Here is a 22,676-nt window from a genome sequence, read left to right on the forward strand (position 1 = left end):
TGGGGGCTACCATCAAGGGGTAATAGTCTAAGGGCTGAACAGTCCTCAGCAACCTCTCCAAGATCCCAGATCTAAGCCCCCCCATGAAGCCATAAACCTCCCTAGAGATCCAATCCAGTTGCCAAATGGGCCCTCTGTTCCCCACAGGAGGGAATATTTGCAATGAAGTTTAATAATGGGCAACGCTGTTTTTTAAAAATATATACACATATATAGCATTAGACCATTGAAATTAATCTGAAGTTCACTGTATTTCTAGTTGCAAACATTTATTTAAATGCATAACTTGTATGTACCCTCACACGCTGGTTTTCGACGGCATTATTGTCCTTGAGCTCATATGCGCTTAGAGAGATGTTTTGGCTTCAGTTCCTCAAACCATGTCAGATTAGGTCACTTTTAGCCTGAGCAGTGGCATACAAGGCAGTAGTACTAAAACTGGCCCACACAATAGCAGGAGTGACCTGAACCAAGTCGGTCGGTCGTCCTACGGGGCCCTCTTCCACCAATCCCAACTTTACTCTTTCTTCCACCTCTTCTTTCACCTCGTCCTTCTCCTCCATCTCCCCCCTTTTTGCCGGTGACATTCATTGTGCATCCTGCACAGCTTGCATCTGGAGCTGCTTGATGTGTACTCTTCTCTGGAAAAAACTGAGTCTGCGCAAGAACAAGGGGTTACTAGCGGTGATGAAGAGGAGCCATCGGCCTTCATCCCCACGACCCCCGACGACCACCACCAGGAGGCACTGAGCAGGCGCAGTGGGGAGGGACTTATGGAAATGACCTCCTGAAGCTAATTTTAATACAAAGCGGAGACAGGTTATGCATATGTATAGGCATATTGGAAAAATTCATACATATGTAATACTTTGCTACATATAAACGGACAAGTTGCCGCTTGATGGTATGCACGTTAGGTGGAGCGATCCCCCGTGCATCCGGCGCCATGAATAAAGAATGCCTGCCTTCTAACACTATATTGGTGTTACGAGGTTCATTCTTCCCGATTTCGGTGACACCAAGATCCATCCACTCCTCCTTAAACCATTCCACTTCGGCAGTAGGATCAAGGAGAGAAACATCTGGGCCCCCCTGACCCTCCCCTCCCCCCCCAAGCTATGTGGTCACTCTTGGTATGCCCAGAGATGCTCCTGGCAGGACTGTCAGTGCCTATGGGGGCTACCATCAAGGGGTAATAGTCTAAGGGCTGAACAGTCCTCAGTAACCTCTCCAAGATCCCAGATCTAAGCCCCCCCATGAAGCCATAAACCTCCCTAGAGATCCAATCCAGTTGCCAAATGGGCCCTCTGTTCCCCACAGGAGGGAATATTTGCAATGAAGTTTAATAATGGGCAACGCTGTTTTTTAAAAATATATACACATATATAGCATTAGACCATTGAAATTAATCTGAAGTTCACTGTATTTCTAGTTGCAAACATTTATTTAAATGCATAACTTGTATGTACCCTCACACGCTGGTTTTCGACGGCATTATTGTCCTTGAGCTCATATGCGCTTAGAGAGATGTTTTGGCTTCAGTTCCTCAAACCATGTCAGATTAGGTCACTTTTAGCCTGAGCAGTGGCATACAAGGCAGTAGTACTAAAACTGGCCCACACAATAGCAGGAGTGACCTGAACCAAGTCGGTCGGTCGTCCTACGGGGCCCTCTTCCACCAATCCCAACTTTACTCTTTCTTCCACCTCTTCTTTCACCTCGTCCTTCTCCTCCATCTCCCCCCTTTTTGCCGGTGACATTCATTGTGCATCCTGCACAGCTTGCATCTGGAGCTGCTTGATGTGTACTCTTCTCTGGAAAAAAAAAAAAAAGAAAAACCCCAACCAGCCGGTATTACAGCCTGTTCTTCTTTGGGTGCCCTTCTGGAACAATGAACTGGAGGCAGGTACAAGCCTTGAGGCATCAAATGTGCTGTTAACAGACACAACCCCCCAGGCAGCTGCAGCCACCCACTCACCCACCTATAGACCTCCTAGCAAACTGTCACCACATATGGGAGTGCAAATGCTGTTTGCTGCTTCTAGTGAACATATCAGAGAAGGTACTGACCCCGCAGTTAACGCTGACCATTAGTGACCTCAGGACTCGGGTACCCATGGGGAGTTGTGCTCATAAGGCAAAAAATGAACACGAATCACATCGCCCTACAGGGAAAAGCACAGGAATCGGGAAACAGGGCAGAGGGCACCAGGGGCTCTCAGAGCAAGAGATGGAATTGCTCAAACTGGTCTGAGTTAGGGGATTTCAGGTCATTTTAAATTAAGGACAACCATGGGAGAGAAAAAAGAAATGGAACAAAGGAACAAACAACAACTTTCTACCTCAAATTTAACTAGAAAGGAAGACACTACTTAAAAAGAGGTTTGTTTATTACTGAGAAAAATCCTGTCTACAGGAAGACACTTCTGAATGGAATTCACTGAGCCTGAATCACATGAGATTTGGCATTTGCCACACAGGAAAAGGATTGCTTCAAAAAGCAGCAGTAACTCACACAGTTATGAGCTAACATCTAGCATCACCCGGCTGCATCCCTGACGTGCTACACTTTTAAAGACAAGGTAGTAAAATTCTGTTTTCTAAAGGAACGTAATCTTTTTTTTTTTACACAGTCCTCCAGTGTACAGCTGCCATGTTACTCACAATTTGTCCTTGTTGCATGATGTCTGTTCTGTCCTATCACAGTTTGATTCTCTTTGGAGCCCATACTGGTAAGCAGGTACATCTGATATAACTTATCTCCAGTGGGACAGACCCCACTACCCCCAACACACAGGGATTTACAAGTCACATCCCAGGCAGCCACTAAAAGACAGATCAGTCACAGAGCGCCTGTGATTACAGCAGTTCTGTACCCATCTTCACACCTGACAGATTTCTCATTCAGGCTACGTGAGCATCAGGGTTGTGGTTTAACCCAGCAGGCAGCTGAACACTGCCCCCATCAGTGGGATGGGCGAGGTAATAATGATAATAATGATAATAATGATAATAATGATAATAATAATAATAATAATAATAATAATAGAATAAACAGAATATACAAACAAAGTGATGCACAATGCAATTGCTCACCACCTGCTGACTGATGCCCAGCCTGTCCCCAAGCAGCAATCACTCTTCCCTGGCCAACTCCCCTCAATTTCTATACTGGGCATGAGGCCCTATGGTCTGGAATAGCCCTGGGGCCAGTTGGGGTCAGCTGTCCTGGCCGTGCCCCCTCCCAGCTCCCTGTGCCCCTGGCAGAGCAGGGGAAGCTGAAAAGTCCTTGCCTGGTATAAGCCCTGCTCAGCATCAACTGAGCCATCAGGGGGTTACCAACATTCTGCTCATCCTAAACCAAATACACAGCACTGTGCCAGCTGCTGGGAAGAAAATTAACTCCATCCCAGCCAGAACCAGGACAATCTGATATAATTAAAACAGTATAATCTCTACCATGATTGTCTTCTACTGCTACATAGCACGTGATGTGTGTAATGTGGCTTCATTTTTATCAGCAAATGTGTGGTTTCCAAGAACCACACCAGCGTGCCATCAGCAATTCCATGCCTAAAAGTCAGAAATTTCATTGATTTTTCTTCTAATATACAGATAGAAGTGATTAAGAGGTAAAGTTTGTACAGAAAGCTCCACTCTGCCTGGCTTATTAGATTGACTGTGGTCCTTCATCCTGGCAAGCTGTCTATTGATGTCCACAGCAGCTACCTTAGTCTTGGAGTATTTCCTTTGCTCTGCACTGACCTCAAAGATTCTTCTCTCTTGAAACTGAGAGTAACAACACAGTAGCAGATCTCTTAAAGCTGGTGGGTTTACAACAACCACAGCTATTCAAGTGAATGAACTGAACCTTCTTATTTAAATTCCTTCATAAAATCCATTTTACTGGTCCATTACAAGGTAGAAATTCCCCTGTCACTACACACGCACAAACCACTGTACTCATAGCGATGACAGTCAGGCTTACCCAGCAATCCCAAGCACTCCTGTCTATGCCGCTCATTCCAGGATTTCCTTCTGCAAGTCTCACTGCAAGTGAAGATTTCATGACAACGCCTGCAGGGTGACAGCTGAACACCAACGGAGCGCCCGCACTGGTAGCAGTACCTAAAGAACGGCAGTCTAGAACAAATGGAAGCACGTGATTATTTAGGGTTCTCCTCCAGCTGACAGCATGTTTGCAGATCACAGTAAAACTAAATCAAAATGCCTACAATATAGACATAATGTTCAACAGTAAAGAAAGAGGGGACTCTGTCGCTTATCGTAGGAGCCAGCCTGCATGCCAGCTGCAAAGCCAGCCCCCAGGAATGATCCCCAGGAAAGCCAAGTGTCCTAGTGAGAAACATGTCCAAGACTTCACCAAACCAACACCCACACCTTGCCATACACTGGCGCACTGTGTGCCTCAGACCCCACGCTGGATCTGGAGACATCCGTTTGCAGGGGCAGGCAGACCAGATTGTACATGGCCAGGGATAACAAAGCCAAGCTGGAAAACTCAAAAAAGCCTTCACAGAACCCACTGGGATTCTACAGAGCCCAACAGGGATGCTCGTAGGCCACTGCACCACAACAGTCACTCCGCAGCTGGAACGTGAAGTGAAAGATGCTTGGGCTAAGGCTCTCAGTGCAAGCAGAATGTTAGATCTAAGTGTCGGCTGGGCTACATGTTTCCATTCCTCTTAACGCATTTTAGGGTCCTTTCCCAACAGCTAGCAAGTTTCACCGAGGTTTCATCTGCCTCTGCAAGTCACTGCTGAGGTCTATTTGTAAAATCGTCCTGTGCTACTTAAATCTTTCAGATTTTATTTTAGTTCACGTTCTGGCTATTTCTGCATCTTACGCTATTATTGATCCATCTCAGTTCAACAAAAATGCTGCCTCAAAATCTCTATCTTCAGAAGTGTCCTGGTTCCTGACACCTACGTTACCTCCTCCAGCCTAATACCGAGACAAAGCCCATGAACACCCTGCAGCAGGGGAAACTGATGATAGAATTCAGTGTCCTTGAGGCAAGTATTGCTATTATTATTCAAACTTTTGTTAATACACAGTTCCAAGAATAGCATTCAAATTGTACAAGTCGTTCCTGCAATTTCTGGAGAAATGCAAGCTACAAAATTTGTATGGGCCTATTTCTTACATTTGCATGCTACAGCACTGATGTCATTAATGGGTTTAAACCACAAGGACATGCTGCTTCCCACAAGATGACTGAATATTACACAGACTCTCGTGGCAAAGCCTGAAGCTGAGAGAGAGATGTGATCAGAGCAGATAAAGTAATGGCAGCTGATACGTCTGGATAGACGAGAGAGGAATGGCAGGGTTATGTTAACGGTTGGACTTGATGATCTTAAAGGTCTTTTCCAACCTAGACGATTCCATGATTCTATGATTAGAAAGGAGAACATGGCAGGGTGACAATAGTTTTGGTGAGGAAAAAAAAGGGGTGTAGTATTTTTGACTAAGAACAGTCAATACTGGAATGCGGTATCTCTGCCCTACCTCACTTCTTCCACTTGATGGCTCCCTCCTTTCTTCTTTGCAACACGCGTCTGAAGGGCTGAATCCACTGCACCAAGAGAAGGGGGCACCGGGAGAAACAAGAATCAGTATTCTGACTTGAGAATTAGATCCAAAAGATCACTAAAAGCCTGCTTGGCTCTGTCTAATGTATAAAATTTGAAGACACATGATAAAATGCATCTTCTATCAACAAGCTTCAGAAGCCAAGAAAAAAGGAGCCAATCGCTACGTCACAGCCGAGAGGAAGACACTACACAGATGATTTACTCATTTCCTGCTTGTGGCAAGCCATAGCCATAGGTTATGCTGAACAGCAAAGGTAACAACCTCAAATTCGCAGTTCGTTTTCCAAGCATGATACATCCTCTGCCCCAAAGCCTGGTATTCAGAGACCCAGATTCTAAACCTGATTTCAGCATACACTGAGCACTACTGAGGATGTAACTCAAATCATCTTAATTTATATATTCATTGTTGCTACCCTAATAGCAGAAGAGCACTGATGCAATGGGAGTCTTAGGAAAGGGCCTGAGAGTAAGCTGCCGTAGGGAATGAAAACACAGATGTCCACAGTCACCACTGTGAGCATCCTGCTCCCTGCACTAAATGCAAAGCAATTCCAAGGTTCTCCCATGAGAGAGGAGCAAGCTCACTCAATCACCCCTTAACACGTGGCAATAGGTCATTTACGGGCATTTACCAGGAAGCAGCTGAGAGGCACTGAACTCATCTTCAGATTTTCGTCACGATGCCTTGTTTATTCTCTTTAATGTTTGTAGAGCCCTTACATCTCCTTACCAAAGATGCAGGAGCATGTTATGTTAGGAGTCACCTTTTCAGAGAGTAGCACTGGAATTGTAATAATAAATTCCCCTTCACACCAGCCAATGCTACCCTTAATCCTGAACTACTCTTAGGCTTGAACTCACATTTCTTGGATCTTCTCAGCTCTTCTTGATCCCACTCTTTCTCTTTCAGAACGACACGCTCACGGAGCTTCACTGTAATGTGTTCCAGCAGCGATCGGCGGGTTTGAAAAACCTCCTGTTCAGGTGCTGACAGCACGTGGTACGGTGTGTGAGCAATCCTGCTATCCTGCAACATACCGTGAGTTAACCCACTAACCTATGTGAACATGAACACACAAGTGTTTCAGAGTTAAAGCAAACCCGTTCCAAAAGCACAGCATCATCCCTGCTGGATCCAGGCTTGGAGCTCGGTCTGTGGTACGGGGCACCGGACATGTCCAGGTTAGACATTCCACTTGTTCCAAATATCAGTCTGGTGAGTGCTCAACAAGTTAACAAAACCAATCTTCAGGTGTTTCTTCAAGGGGAAATCATAGAATCACAGAATGCTTTGGGTTGGAAGGGACCGTTAGGGTCACCCAGTCCAACCCCCCTGCATGAGCAGGGACACCTTTAACCAGATCAGGTTGCCCCAGCCCCGTCCAACCTGGTCTTGAATGTTTCCAGGGATGGGGCCTCCACCACCTCTCTGGGCAACCCATGCCAGTGTTTCACTGCCCTCATTGTAAAGAATTTCTTCCTTATATCCAGTCTAAACCTACCCTGGTTTAGTTTAAGACCATCACCTCTTGTCCTGTCACAACCAGCCCTACTGAAGATTGTCCCCATGTTTCCTATAGGCTCCCTTGAAGGCCTGAATGGCCACAATCAGGTCTCCCTGCAGCCTTCTCTTCTCCAGGCTGAACAACCCCAACTCTCTCAGCCTGTTCCCATAGCAGAGGGGCTCCAGCCCTTGGATCGTTTCCGTGGCCTCCTCTGGCCCCGCTCCAGCAGGTCCCTGTCTGTCCTGTGCTGGGGACCCTCAAGCTGGACGCAGGGCTCCAGGGGGTCTCACCAGAGTGGAGCAGAAGGGCAGAATCCCCTCCCTTGCCCCACTGGCCACGCTGCTGGGGATGCAGTCCAGGATAGGGTTGCCTTCTGGGCTGCCAGTGCACATTGCCGGCTCATGGCCAGTTTTCATCCCCCAGTACCCCCAAGTCCCTCTGGGCAGGGCTGCTCTCCATCCCTTCATCCCCCAGCCTGTGTGGATACGGGGGTTGCCCTGACCCGGGTGCAGGACCCTGCACTTGGAAGTTGCCTTCATCTTGCAGACCTCCTCTCCCAGCACTTCTGGAAGCACCAAAAAGGTTCTTGGAAGTGAAAAGACAGCTAGAGGGCACTGCTTGCCCACTGTTGTGTTCCTCAGTTCCCCATACTCCTTCCCTGTAGCAAGTGCTAGCCAGGAGAGCACAGACAAAAGTCCAGAGCAAGGTAAGAAAGTAGGTAAGGGGCTGGAGTATGGTGATCAAGTTTGACCTGTAACTACAGCTATAAATTGCTTAATTTATTTTCCTGTTTGAGGATCAGCTGCAATTGCAAGCAAAGAAATCACAATGTAATGCCTAGATTGGCGTGGGATGCACACCCTTGCTAGCCCTGAGCAGGCTGCCCCATGAACACTGCGCACCGTCACTTCAGCTGCTGTTTGTGTTCCAGAGATAAGCAATCCGCTGATCATGAAGCTTTCCTGGTAATAAGAAAGCTATAAAAAACGCTTGTATTAGTTCTAATTAAAACTGTCACAGAACCACAGGCCTTTCAAGACCTTTTTTAAACAAATATATCCAGAAAAAATGGCATCGGGCACAAATTTATTAGCTATACTTCACAGTAAGATTCTTTTTATAAGGGATTAATAAATGACTAAGGATGACTTTAGTAAGCCCACTTATTTGTTTAGTAAATATATTTTTTAGTTATTTTATATGCAATATATGACATATAATACATGATACATACTTTAATGTACGTTTTATTTAAATACACATTTTTTATTTAGGAAATCCATTATTTTAAAGTTTGATCAATGATGCCCTATCATAGTTTACACATCTAAAATCACAGTAATATATAACCCGTAATAACTTCTCCTCATTTGAATGTAGCCTTACGGAAACATATATTACTGTTGGTTATAACACCTGTATTTAACCTGACAATTAATTCTTTCCAAGCCGATTATGAACAGAATCTTATGATAATCCGTGACAGCAAGGATTGCCTTCGCAGGCAAAACTATTAGAGGTATCCGGGCTTTAAGTGATTAATGTTTCATTTGGTGCCGAGTCTTACAACAAATGAAGGGAAAAAGCAAATTTCCATTAAAGTTCCCAAAGAAGGCCCTAGACAATTCATAAAGATGCAACAGGTCATGTATTTGATGCAAACGCACAGCACTTTCAGATATGGGAACTGAAGCCATACCTGATAATATTTGTAATAGGCATAGTCAACAGCGGTTCCCACAGCTTTTCTCTGTCCTTCCCTGAGAGTAACTGGTGCAAGGATATCTGCGCCAGCTTCAAGCAGCTCATCAACCTGAAGAAAGAAAATCATTACACATCCAAGCACAAAGAAAACTGTCCCACAAAACTGTGTTCATGCCACAGCTAGAGGCAGGCCTGAGCATCAGTTTAACCTCTATTGTGGGACTGTTTTGTGCACTGAACCACGCATTTCTTCTGCCCCTTTAGAGCTGACGATGAATTGTAAAATCTAAATATGTTTTATAGGTAAAACCTTCCTGAAGGCAGTTGCTATTTTTTTCTGGGTATCTCACAATCTTGCAGCAGCAAATGAAGCAGGGACAACTGCAGGGAGGTGGCAGACCAGAACTCAGCTGGGGAAATGGCCTCCTCCCCCAGACCCCTCAGCTGCAGCCTTCCTCACCTCCACTGTCATTGAGATCAGCCCCACGCTCCCTCAAATGAGGAGAAAAATACCAATTTTCACAAGGCCAAACACTGCCACTGACCTCATCACAGATGAGCAAGTGCGCTCGTCACAAGCGGCATCAATCACGTTACAACAACAATCAAATACAATGCCTCTCTCTCCATGTGGGTGCTGGTTGTGTTTATAAACAAGGAGTCAGATTTCACAGGGCTGTGGGCACTACAACCATCCCGTTTGATGTCAATGTCATTTCTCCTCTTCTACACAAGGAGGTTATCGCCCTTTTTATTCAAACATAAAAATTAATTTCCATCCTGTTCCTCAGGACAGAAAGAAGCAGCATTAGGAACAGACACAAATTTGTTGTTCCAGGGGAAAAAAAATCAGCTTGCCCCTTAAAGAGAAAGGGGGCTCAATGCACCTGACAAAGATCTCTGTTTCTCTGAAGTTTAAAAAACCCAGGAGACACCCAGGAGTTCCCTCACCAAAGCAATCCTCTGCGCTGTGGTTCTCTGCCGCTCATACGCCGTGCTGACAGCCGCACAGAGGGCACTGCTCACTGCTCCGCTTAACGGCAGGTTTGGGTCAGCCCCATGCTTGAGGAGTTCAGCCACTGCCTACAAATACACAAATGTGACAAATTAGTGACTGGAGAAGCCTTTACTGACAGTTCTACAGCAGGAAAGCAAGACCCTAGCCAGATCAGTCAAGACCCTAAAGCTCTACAGCATTTACCGCAGCACACTTGGAGCATAGAATCATAGAATCATAGAATCACTTTGGTTGGAAAAGACCTTTAAGATCATCGAGTCCAACCTTTAACCTAACCCTGACATCCCACCACTAAACCATGTCCCTAAGTACCTCATCTATCCTTCTTTTAAATACCTCCAGGGATGAGGACTCGACCACCTCCCTGGGCAGCCCATTCCAGAGCCTGACAACCCTTTCGGTGAAGAAGTTTTTCCTAATGCCCTCCCCAGCTTTGTTGCTCTCCTCTGGACATGTTCTAGCAACGCAACATCTTTCTTGTAGTGAGGGGCCCAAAACTGAACACAGTATTCAAGGTGTGGCCTCACCAGCACCAAGTACAGGGGGACAATCACTTCCCTACTCCTGCTGGTCACACTATTCCTGATACAAGCCAGGATGCCATTGGCCTTCTTGGCCACCTGGGCACACCGCTGGCTCCTATTCAGCTGCCTGTCGACCAACACCCCCAGGTTTTTTTCCACCAGGCAGCTTTCCAGCCACTCTCCCCCAAGCCTGTAGCTCTGCACGGGGTTGTTGTGCCCAAAGTGCAGGACCCGGCCCTTGGCCTTGTTGAACCTCATACAGTTGGCTTTGGCCCATCCATCCAGCCTGTCCAGGTCTCTCTGCAGAGCCCTCCTCCCCTCGAGCAGATCAACACTACCACCCAGTTTGGTGTCGTCCGCAAATTTACTGAGGGCACACTCAGTCCCCTCATCCAGGTCATTTATAAAAATATTAAACAAAACTGGCCCTAGAACTGAGACCTGGGGGACACCGCTTGTGACCGGCGGCATCTGCCAGTGTTTCTCACAGCTTCAGTAGCACACAAAAATGGAGCCCACCGGATGGCAGTTTCCACTTCTTTTAGCATAGACCATAATGTCATCACAGAGTACTTGACTAAACAACAAGACAACAAGAGGGTGGCTCTAAAAATCACCTGGTCTGATTCATAAACTGTATTTTTTTTAAAAAATGTTTTTACCACAAAAATAGGGATCAGATAGGTTGATCGCTTAGAGCCTATCAGTTCATTGCTTCATCAGACATTAGCCTCCAAGAAGGTGGGAGAAGCAGTAAAGTTGTTGTACATTGCACTTTCTATTTCATTCAAAATCATGACATTTAAATTTTTATGTTGCAAGAAAACACTTTTGCCAAGAAAAATACCAAAACTGTCTTAAACATTATGAAGACAGTGTAAGGAAAAAGGTTCAGGTTCAGACACTTGATAGAGAATCCATTTTATGTTGTATGCCGTTGTAGCCACTCCTATCATAACCCCTTCTATAGGCCATGCTTACGTCACGTTACATTGCCTCCAGTTTTACAGATGTTAGACACCCTTCCAGTGAGGGGAATACAGTTAAAGGATAACAACGCACAACAGATATTGTCTATTATGTTCTACCATATGTCCCATGTAAAGTATAAATTTTGTAGTGACAGAACAAAAGGTAGAACGTTGATTTCATCAAAAATGCTGAAAAGGGTTTCCCCTAGCTTTGCTCATGGCTGCATCTCTAGGAGAAGGCTGCTCTGGATTATTTGTGTGCTTTTGTACTGGGGAAAAGTAACCAGGGAAACAGAAAGCCCTGCCCCTTTCAACTTATCTGAACTGCTTAGCTGCAGTCAGCCACACTTGCCCCATGGCCTTGTGTGCTGGCTGCACAAGAGCTGAGCTCCGTGGGGAGCCGGGGTGCTCTCACCCCATCATTCTCCTGCCTTGCTTCCCACAAAGATGAGCCAGGAGCCTGGACACACAGAGCTCTATCCGAAGAGAGGTAGAGCACCACAGACACATCTGCTTCATCCCCTGCTTTGGCTGCATATCTTCTCTTGCACCGTGCTGGCTGCTGTGGACCTGCTTTCACAAGTGCCATGTGGGCAGAAGGGGGCTCATCCCTGGCGTGGGAGGACGGGTGCTGACATCACACACTGGATTCTACCGTGTGAACTGTAAGCCTCATCTGTGGAGTGCTGAGCCTCATCACGACCAAATCCTTTGTAAGAGAGATCATTCACTTTTCATAGGACAGCATACTTCTTACCATCAATGGCCACACTTGGGTCTTACACCCAGAAGCAAGTGTTCTGGTGTTCGCTTGGGCTGCTCTGGGCAGGGAGGCAGCCTGTAAGAGAACTGAACGTCCTTGTGATTCATAACATGAACACAGGTCTCCAAACGCTAGTCCCTTCTGAGTCCTACCCAAATATTGCTGGCTACCTCATACTACAGTCCTTTAGGTCTCGTCTAGTTCAGCTCACAAAATATCCATAGGCTTGAAGAAAAGTAAAAGCTTTGTCATCTTCACTGAAAATGTATGATTGCAAGCACCACTCATCGTGGACTTTGGCTGTCACCAGAGAAGGCAGACACGAATGGAGAACTACACCCAAAAAAAGGAAGGAACTTAAAGGTGCTCACCAAGTCGTTCCCACTGGCAATTGCTAAGGAAAGTGGTGAATGTCCACTCCACAATGTGTTTGGATCTGCCTGATGCATAAGGAGAAGGCAGATAACATCTCTGGCATGCTTTGTAAGCAGGTGCGGTGGAAAAAGACAGAATTAGAGCATAATAAAGTTAGCTTTTTTATTATTAAATTTAATACTAACAGTGTAATTAATAAAATGAGCAGCATAAAACACATTCAATCCTTTTGCCTAAACTATGATGTCATAGTACATCCACCTGCTCGCGACTGAGAACCCCAAGCACAGTGGTGTTATACATGAAAGCTCTTCACAGCCAGATTAGCGAATCTCATTGATCCTGCCACCAGGAGCGCCAAGGGTTGCTTCTGAAGCAGTAGGTCGCCTCTCTCAAATACCTTTCTCCAACTGCACGCATCCCAAACCTTCTAGAAGAATGTGACTGTAGTACAAAATCAAATGCACAGAGATCAGTGCATGTCAAGCCTAAGACTGCCCAACTTCAAACTGACCTTGTGGATGATTGAGTTAATGGCCAATTAACCAATGGAAGCTCAACTAAGGGGGTTTCTCTTGTCAAACAGTACTCCAAAGATTTAAGGAAAGTTTTTTTCCTCAAGTGCTAATAGATTTTTAATCAGTACCACACTGATAATTCATTAGAAAAGGAATTTATTCCTGGTATTCAGTCAGCGCCTTATAGAGGGATGAAATGTCTTCACTGCCAACTTATGTCATTTGAGGTCAGCTTAGAACAACTCCCTGTGAGCAGAGCCGCAGATGCTACGATCTTACCTCTCTGTTATCCTCTCTTTCACACGCAATATGCAATGCACTCCTTCCGCCTTCTTCAGGGGCAGGACCTCTATAGGAGGAAAAGTACCCTTGTGGTGGTCCTGCTTCATTTTTCAGTTGCAAAGTGACACCGCCTGTCAAGTTGGCTTCTCTGGCTTGAGGCTGAGGAATCTAAGTGAAATGATTTGGACATTTGCAACACAGCTTAAAGACAAGTTAACAGAAAATAAACCTGCCTGGTCACCCACTGGTCTGGATCTCAACCATGGACAAGACTTGTTGAGCCCCACAGAAACAACAGCCACCTTTTTTCCACTTTCTTCTCTACATTAAGGGCTCATCTCCCAGACTGCTTTCGCACTGTGCAATGAGAAGTTTAATAAAACCACGGGAGAAGTCTAGGGAAGGCAAATTTCAGAGACAGACGTTAATAACTTTTACTGGGCCAAACAATATGGTGTAGGGAGTGGGAGGGAATAAGCAAGCTTTCAGGCACAAAGGGCCTACATTGAGCCAAGCTCATTCACATGTCACTCATTCAAGGCCTATGAATACAGGGTCACCAGATCAATATAAAAACCAAAAGTGGTATTTGAGAAAGTCCATCTTGCCTACACTGTGTCAGGGCATTCTGTAACTAAGTACTGTTGATAAATAGGTATCAAGTTCTCCTGTTTGCTCCTTAAGGACAGAGTACTAGAATACAAACTGACAAAGGTATCTAAATCTCCCTGTCCTGCAGACACTCACCTTAGTCCTTATCATGACAAGATAAATTTTATCAGTTCAGTAACATAAGCCAACTCCTTTTCTAAGTGATTGGGACCTGATGGTATGGCAGGGAACTGGCCAATGTCATTGCAAGGCCACTCTGGCTACCTCATGGTAAGCAGGGGAGGCTTCTGAGGAATTTCTTTGCATTTCTGGGAAAATGGAGGGAAGAACCAGGGAACTACATGGTGGCCAGCCTCACCTCGGCATACGGGAAACTGATGGAAAAATTTCTGAGCAGTCATCTCCACGCATACTACAGGTAAGAAGGTGACTGGAAGCAGTCACCATGTGCTTGCAAAGGAGAAATCATGCCTGACAAACATGATAGCCTTCTACGGTAAGCTGACCAGCTTGGTTAAAGTTGGGAAAGCAGTGAATGTCGTTTACCTTGACTTTAGGAGGCTTTCAACACTCTCCCATAACATCCTTACCGACAAGCTGAAGAAGTATGGACTAGGCAACCGGACAGTGAGGTGGATCGTGGGTTGTGATCAGCAGCACAAAGTCCAGTGGTGCTATACCCCCAGGGCAGACACTGGGGCCAATGCTATTTAACGTCTTCATTAATGACCTCAGTGCAGGGACAGAGTACACCTTCAGCAAGTACACAGATGATACAAAACTGGGAAGAGTGGTTTAATGCCCCACACAACTGTGCTGCTTTTCAGAGGCACCTCGACAGGCTGGAAACTGGGCAGAGAGGAATCTTACTAAATTCAACAAAAGGAAATTGTTGTATTCCTCCCCTGCACCTGGAGAGGAATAACTGCAGGCACCAGTACATGCTGGGGGCTGACCAGATGGAAAAAAAAAACAACTTCTAGAAGAGGAAAAATGGCAACTCTAACTAAAAAGTGCTATACTACCAAAAAAGTCTACTGCTAGGCTGACCTGCAACCTGGAGGCACAGCAAATGCTGCAGCAATCTAGCAGAGAGAGCCTGGGTTCAACAAAAAGAGAAACAAGGAATGAAAAGAAGTATTAAGCCAGCTCCATGGTAATGAAACAAGCAAATCCCATCACAGAAATATCTGTTTCTGCAGTCATATCTTCAGGCATTTGTACTGGCCTGCACACAAGAGAATTCTAAACTCTGCCTTCTCTAAGGCATGATAGCAAAATGTTCTGGGGCACCAAGACCAGTAGGATACGTTTACTGCAGCCCAATACTGTAGACCTCCAGTGGGTTTTGCAGGGTTTTTTTAAAGGTTCTTTCTGTGGAATTCAAAGATTTCACTGTGAAATCAAGCAGGCAGGAATCTCAACTCCCTGCTTAGGTCCTGTGCAATCTGAATTCCAGCAGCTGAAAGAAGGTGAGCTCAGAAAGCAACGTACCTTGTCTGGGCCATATATCTCATTTCCATCTTCTGCCCTTGCATTAAGATCTGGGGCAGAATGCAGGAGGTACTGTGTTATCCGCACCCCTTCCTCCCCAGGAATTGAGGTAGCTATGTGGAGAGGAGTTAAACCCCCCAACTGAAAACACAAACATAGCATTAAGACTCCTGTTTATCACAAGCAGCACTTAAACAGCACTAAATATTTTTTCAAAGAATAATCCAGGCTCATGTGCTGTCTCTCTCAAACAGCCACCATAAACCTAGAGCCTCGAGTTATAGGACTGTGGAACACTAAAGGTCCCAGACACTAAGCCTACTAAACATCACAACAGTTATTACCAACTTGAGAGGCAGTTTCACAAGTATTGTCCAGCCACTCACAAGCTTGGCAACCAGGAAACATATGAGAAAAAAAATGCTTGGAGAGTAAGAAGCTTTGAGTTCTTTCTAATTAAAAAAATATCTTTGAACAGGATAATCACTTTAAACAGCTTTCTGGTCATTCTGAAGCTGATTCTGACATGCAGAGTATTTTACAGTAGGGCACTGAAGCTGCAGTACACATCTAGAATCCCACATTATGAATTATAATTCAGTAAAACCTTGGATGGGAGCCGCACATCAGTCCTGGCTCCCCTTTCTAAGAGGAGTTTCACTGCTTCTGCATGTGCGGCTTTAACAGCGAAGAACAGGAGGTGTGGTGGGACCCAGGATGCGTTGGGATCTGCACCACGATGAAGCAGCAGTTGGATTGTTTCCCATCTCTTCTGTCGTCTAGAATTGACATGGAAAATGCCAGAATAACATATTAGCACCTTCCAAGAAAACTCTAAAAGCTGGTGGACTAAAATGACTCCCAGGTAACAGAGACGAAAACTGTCACATAGCAGAGAGAAGCCATGGCAGTCTGTAGGGCCACATCACGACTGCCCTACCCCACGCAAGCAACAACATCATGATCTGAAGAGAGGACAGCATTGCCAGTGTATCTCAGCCCTCTCAAGGCGCGGCATGCAAAAGCAGTCCCTGTGGTCATGAAAAGCCCTTGCATGAGAACAGACGGGCAAAGCTAGGCAAGGCTCTCTGCATCTCCACCAGTCACCCATGTGTGACTTGTACACATTTAGTCTTAGACTTGTTTAATGAAGGAAACAGACTCCTTCTTCCTGCCATCGAAGACTCCTTGGAAGGTTCTTTCCTCAGTCATACCTCATTCATCTATCCCAAGGAAACAAAGGGACAGTGTTTCCCTTAAACAAAAGCTGAGAACAGGAGCTATGCTAGCCTAGGGCAGTATATTCCAGGTGCCATCTCTATTTCCATGGAGGCAAACTATACACACATACCCCCAAAAAAGCTGAGGCAATCAAAAAAAAAAAAAAAAAAAAAGGCAAACAGCGCTTGGAAATCACTCAGAAACTCCATCCCAAAGTGTTCTCAGCTGAGACTCATCTTTTTCTTTTCAGACATGGTATTAACTCAGCTTTACTCACAAGCCCTATGGATCTTTATATTCTCATGAACAACATGCAATACGTACAATATTTCAGACAACAAGAATCATGGGAGGTGGGAGACTATGCCACAAAATTAAGATGTAAGGGATGAAGGCTGGAAGGCCAACCAGGGCTTTTCAGTTTGGGAGTTTTAAGATATCAAAATGACCTACACTGCCATAAAACCCAACACAAAAATTTAGCACAGTAAAAAGCAAGATGTGGCTCTTTCAAAGATCCACAAAGGCAAAATAGTTGGACCACATTTCAGTTGACGCTGCTGAACAGACACTTGCAGAAAACAACTAGCAAGTTCATGTGTAGTTAAGAATTCAAGAAATAAAGTGAATATATTCTGCTTCCTCACATCTACACTACACTGCAAGCATCCATTCCATACTTAGCAGCTTTTCACACTCTGCTAACAAGAAATCTTGTCTTGTTCAAGCATGATGTCCCTTGCTTGACCCACACATTTCACCTGCAGTCTTTGCCCACTGCTGACATGAGTTATACTGGAGCGTATAAGCAATGAGTGGCTTCTACTGGCATGAAAACAAGATTTGCCCCGTAACAAAAGATATCTTTCCCTGCAACAGATGCGTGCTTCTGTGGAACATGTGAAATACTGTTGCCCTCTTTATACAAAGGGTTTATGAGAGTCGGTCTCCCATTCATAGTGCATGAGACTTACTCTGAGATCATGCCTGCAGCCACATCAACTGCTTTGGAGGATTTGGACTGTTCATTCCTCTGAAAGATTTAAATAAAGACAAAGGTTACAAAAATGAAAATAAAATCTTCCAATGTATGACTCAGCATATTAACACATCAGAATAGTAACAAAGTACAGCATATAACGATAATGGGATTTTGTTAACAACTGATAGGGAAATCATTTAGAAGTCATGTGTAAGTAAGGTTTTGGGTTGGTTTTTTTTAAAATCTCTTAAAATAACAGAGTATTTTTCTTGTTCGATTTCCATGGTGTCTAAAACATGTTTAGAAGAGTTAGAATTTTTTTCCAGTATTCATCACTTAGCTTAAAAGAAAAAAAAATGCTGAAATAAAAGAAGACACTTATAGATTTTCAACCTGCATTAGCTTGCATGAGAATCTGGAACTGGGATCTGCAAGGCTGACATTTTCAAATCTGGATGCATACTCAAATCAGAGGAAAGGTGACAGCAACACACATTTACTTTGCAGAATCTCAGGGACAAACCAACACAGAAAGATCCCCTCTCTATTGCTAATTACCCCATAGTGCCTCCCAAATGAGAGGTAATGGCTGCACATTGATTTTCTGTGCAGTTTTGAGCAGCTGCTCTCTCTCACTCCCCTTCTTTTCCCATAAAACTCTTGCAAAGGGCCACCACTTGAACATGCTCTTGGAACTGGAACAGCAACTTTGGAGCAACCAAGCATTATTTGGTGCTTAATTTCTAACCAGTTTCCTCAAGGCAGGGACTAATACCTGTCTAGCCTCATGCCTCAGCAGCACCCTTCCACTCATGGACTCCACTGAAACATTCCAAAGACCACACAGTTCCTGCCCAGGCCCCTTTTTTATCTGTTTTCTCCTCCTGGCTGGTGATTCCTGACACACTTGCTTTCATCTGCTTTCCCATTCCCAGGTTTGCACTCTTACAAAATGTGTATTGTGTACAGAAAATCCAGAGCAGGTGTTTCTCTTCATGGCAGGAAGGCCATGGATACAGCTCCTCCTTTGTGAGCACTCCCCGAGGATCAGCAGACTTCTGACAGTTCAATTGCTTTTCGCTAGCCAGCTCCATGATGCCAGCAGGATTATGTAGTACCAGGAGAACTACCTACATCCTATTTTTCTATTTAGGCTTTTGTAATTCCCATCAGCTGCCCCACTGCATCTTCACTGTGTGGAACACCTAGCCAACACAGCCTCGCACCTCTGCTATTCACAGAGCACCTTATTTCAATTGTAGAGTGAGCTTGTAACTGCACCAGAGCTTGTTCCTCCCAGTTAGGAGCCAGCAGTGAGAGCAGAGATGTTCTGCATCCTCAGAGTGCAAAACGCATAAAAGTTCTGACTTTTTCCTAGGGACTATGCACAGTAAATTTAAAAAGCTTGAGGAAATAATACATTATGATTCTGTCATTTTAGATTAGAAGTAAACAAACCTTGTAACTGTGCAAGCTCCTCTCAGCAATATTACCCTTAAAAGACTCTTCTGGATAAAAGAGGATAAAGCACATGGAGAGAGCAGATAATCCTTCATCGCTACACTTATTCACATCAGCTCCACTATCAAGAAGAAGATTGACAACATCATTGTGGGAATGAACCTGTAGAGGGGAAACATCCATACAGCACATAGATGTACGCACTTCTGACATGGGAAGAATTAACAATACCATTTTAAAGCAGTGATGCTCTACAGTGTTCAGCCAATTCAAATTTATATATCCCACAAAACAGAAACACAACACTGAACCATGTTTTACAGGGTTTAGAACATGCATTTCTCAGCTAATTTTTAACTACTGGTTTTCACAGGAATTCCTGCACAGAAACAGACTAAGAGCGACTGAGACAGCTACAGGAGAAATACAGTGTTCTAAATTATGATCTAGATTTTGCTAGCTATTTACAATGAGTGTCCAGTACTGAGGTAGCTGAAAAGGGCATGAAGAAAAAGGCAGGAGGGCAGGCTTTCATCTCCCTCCTACAGAACCAAGTTGTGCATGGTTTCTAGCCACCACCACTTTCCAGTAAAAACAAAACAACTCCCACTGAATCTGATTTCAACTAGGAGAAAAAGTGATACAGGCACAGTCCCACTCAAGAGCACAGATCTAGTCCACTGCATAACCTGAAATCAATCCTGACCTTTGAAATCTTTAATGTTTACTGAAGGGCTTCTTTCAGGTTATTTATTTGCCGTGGGGTTTGGCATGATGCCAGCCATTACAAACACTACTCATACCACACTGCTTTCCTGGTTTTCCTGTTTACTGAACATTCCTTTCACACTATGTAATGAAACAAGAGAAAAATTTAATCCAGCCTACTATATCAGGAACTTTCTCATTATGTGGTAAAGAGTCATGCTTGGAGCCTTACAGCAGCAGCAGCAAGTGCTGTGTATCCATGTTTGTCAGCTACATCTGGATGAGCAAGTCCATTCCTCAGGATCGCACAGACCCCATCGCAGTCTCCTCTTGCTGCCTTCTGGATCAGCTGCTCTGAGGCAAGTTCCCTGGGGCCTGGGGGCCCGTAGGTACCGCGGGCTCCACTGAGAATGAGGTTGACATCTGAAATGAACTCCACTTGACAGAGCCTAGAAAATAAGAAAAAAGTACATTTAAGCAGTTAGGTACTCTTAGATCAATTAAAGGCAATTAAAGAAAAAACACATCAAGAATAAAACGTGTTTGTGAGCAAGATGGGAAAATAAGGCCAGCTGTCAGTGTAAGAACAATCTCAGACAGTGGACACTTGCCGACATTAATGGCAGAAAGGCAAACCAGTGTACGGGTAGCTGGCAGCAGCATGCAGATTTTAGCTACAGAGGCATTAAAAAATATCCAGCCATCAAATATCTATTAAAATAAGCAAACAAAATCTAACTATCCTGTGCTTCTATGAACCAATTCATCATGCACACTCATGACATGTGTTTACAGTTTTATTTCCATCACCTGCTTTAACTATGACTACAAAATATGTATATGTAGCTTGTGTTCCTATCAAAAAAACAAGTGAGGAAATACTCTGCGGGCCCAACGAGCATCTCCACATACAAACACCAAGCTACACCAACACTGACATGCAGTGGGCAGTTCTGCGGGCTGGTGACATGCTGCAGCACATTTTCTATAGCCTGGAAGGAGAACAAGAGCCAAGGCAACCACAAACTGCATCACTGGCCAGACTTTCAGTGCCTTCAGAAATCCAGCTCTATGCTTCTCTGTATTTCTGCCTCTATCAAGACACCACATTCTCAGAGCAGGGAAGGTCAGAACAGGTCTCTACAGCCCCTAATTCCTTTCAAACCCGAACCTCCAGAAACTCTGACATGCTGATGAGCAATGAGACTATTTTTATAGGCCAAACCAGGATAAAAACGATGTTTAACTGAAAGGAATAAAATTTGTGAGTTGAGGGATGAATATGTTGTTTGTTTCTTTTTTAAAAAAAAAAATCCTCATTGGTAAATTGTAATCTCAAGGCCACAAAAAAAAATCTGGAGCGCAGCTCTTATCCTGCAACATAAACTTGAAAATAACGAACACCCATGGGTAGTAATTTCTGAAAATCCATAGATAATAAACAAATCGTCGACAGTTACCTGTGCTTATAAGCATGTGTCTGCATTCTAACCAGCAGAGGGGTGATGTTTACAATGGGCCAAGGGTCTTCCTCAAGCAGCTTTGGGGTGTTCTGAAAATACTGAGCATCGCACTCTTCCAGGAAGGAGCGAGTCAACGTAAGATGATCTGTGTTACGAGAATATGCAAAGACTCCTTCAGGGAAGATATCCTTATCGTCAAAAGGGAGATGTTTATAGCTACGGAGAAATGGGTCTTCCTCAACTGGAATATATTTCTTTTGAGAACTGTCGTCAATGTATCTGCAGTGTGCTGGATAATCCAAGAGAGAAAAATAACCAGGTACTTCAGTACACAGTTTAATTAGGTGATCCCTGAGCCACAAGCCAACGTCTTGACGGCCATCTGGATAGCTCTCAATCCCTGGTCCAAATCGCTCATCAGATTTGTACAGCCCCTTAAGAAACAAGGAAACTCATTAGTATCAGTCAGAGATCAAACAAGCTGTACAGTGGAAGCCTGGCTTCTCTTTAAACTAAGCTGGCTGTTTCTGGCCTTACTGGTCCCCTTCCTATTGACAGAGCAACAACGGCTGGAGCCAATCTGAAGAGCAAAGCCTTCACATACACTTTGGTCCACGTAACAGCAAATGCAAATCTTCCAGCACAAGAACAGCGTAAGGCCCTAAATTTAACTATAATGGGACCTGATGTTCAGATTAAACTTCCTGACGGTTTTAGGGCCTGAGCAAGGTTTTCTTTTAATTTTATTCTTTGACCAATTTCAGATTCATTAGCCATGCTGCTGCCTTTTGGGCCAGGACAGATCTTTGTTTAGATTTTCCTGCCACATCAAAACTAACACGTTTGACACATCTGCACAGACATGGAATCTGGAAATGACAGTTATTTCTTTTCTTGCAATGGTAACTAAATTTAGTATATCTATAGCCTTGCCAGCATGGCAAGACACGCCAGCAGAAGAGTCTCGGCAGCAAATAAAGCACTACAGGACAGGAGTTTTAATATTCCTACGAGGGTATCCTAGTTTGGCCATGACACTGTGGTAGGTAAGGCATGAGCATTACCAAATTTAAGGAGACTCATGAATATCTGGATCACACGTAAGGTTCAAGACAGGTTCACACTAAGCTATCACAACCTCAAAACAGCTATTTAGAGCAAAAATTAGCAACTTTATCTACAAAGACAAAGGAGCAGGAGAAAAGCACTACCACTGGCAAGAATAAAATTCTGAGTACAGTTATGATCTGAAGCTTCTGTTTTTCTCCTACCTTTAGATTATACATCATATACTCAAATTAAAGCTCTCCTAAATCCGTAATGAGTGCCACATTAACAACATTCACCAAGAATGCTGTGTTCTTGTTGATCACCTCCTCAATGTAAAGACTGTTACGTTGTTTCTCTATATGTCTGAGATTATTTAATGAATTGCAGATACACAGGGATCAGCA

The 22,676-nt window shown here is 44.4% G+C and overlaps 1 protein-coding gene across 1 annotated transcript in view; it reads right to left on the minus strand.

Moving 5' to 3' along the window:
- The window catches only part of ANKMY1 (ankyrin repeat and MYND domain containing 1), a 57,294-nt gene that overhangs the window by 18,584 nt on the left and 16,034 nt on the right, over nt 1-22,676 (minus strand). The window contains exons 4-16 of the mRNA XM_035891861.1: nt 21,220-21,656; nt 19,992-20,208; nt 19,049-19,213; nt 17,583-17,641; nt 15,995-16,166; nt 15,388-15,528; nt 13,279-13,440; nt 12,478-12,585; nt 9,782-9,913; nt 8,826-8,939; nt 6,483-6,648; nt 5,533-5,599; nt 3,989-4,143 (exon numbers count right to left, since the gene is read on the minus strand). Of these exons, the coding sequence (XP_035747754.1) occupies nt 3,989-4,143; nt 5,533-5,599; nt 6,483-6,648; nt 8,826-8,939; nt 9,782-9,913; nt 12,478-12,585; nt 13,279-13,440; nt 15,388-15,528; nt 15,995-16,166; nt 17,583-17,641; nt 19,049-19,213; nt 19,992-20,208; nt 21,220-21,656 (2,095 nt within the window). The remainder of the gene's footprint in view (nt 1-3,988; nt 4,144-5,532; nt 5,600-6,482; nt 6,649-8,825; nt 8,940-9,781; nt 9,914-12,477; nt 12,586-13,278; nt 13,441-15,387; nt 15,529-15,994; nt 16,167-17,582; nt 17,642-19,048; nt 19,214-19,991; nt 20,209-21,219; nt 21,657-22,676) is intronic.

Source organism: Egretta garzetta, unplaced genomic scaffold, assembly GCF_000687185.1.
Source record: "Egretta garzetta isolate BGI_Z169 unplaced genomic scaffold, ASM68718v1 scaffold143, whole genome shotgun sequence".
NCBI classification, from domain to species: domain Eukaryota; kingdom Metazoa; phylum Chordata; class Aves; order Pelecaniformes; family Ardeidae; genus Egretta; species Egretta garzetta.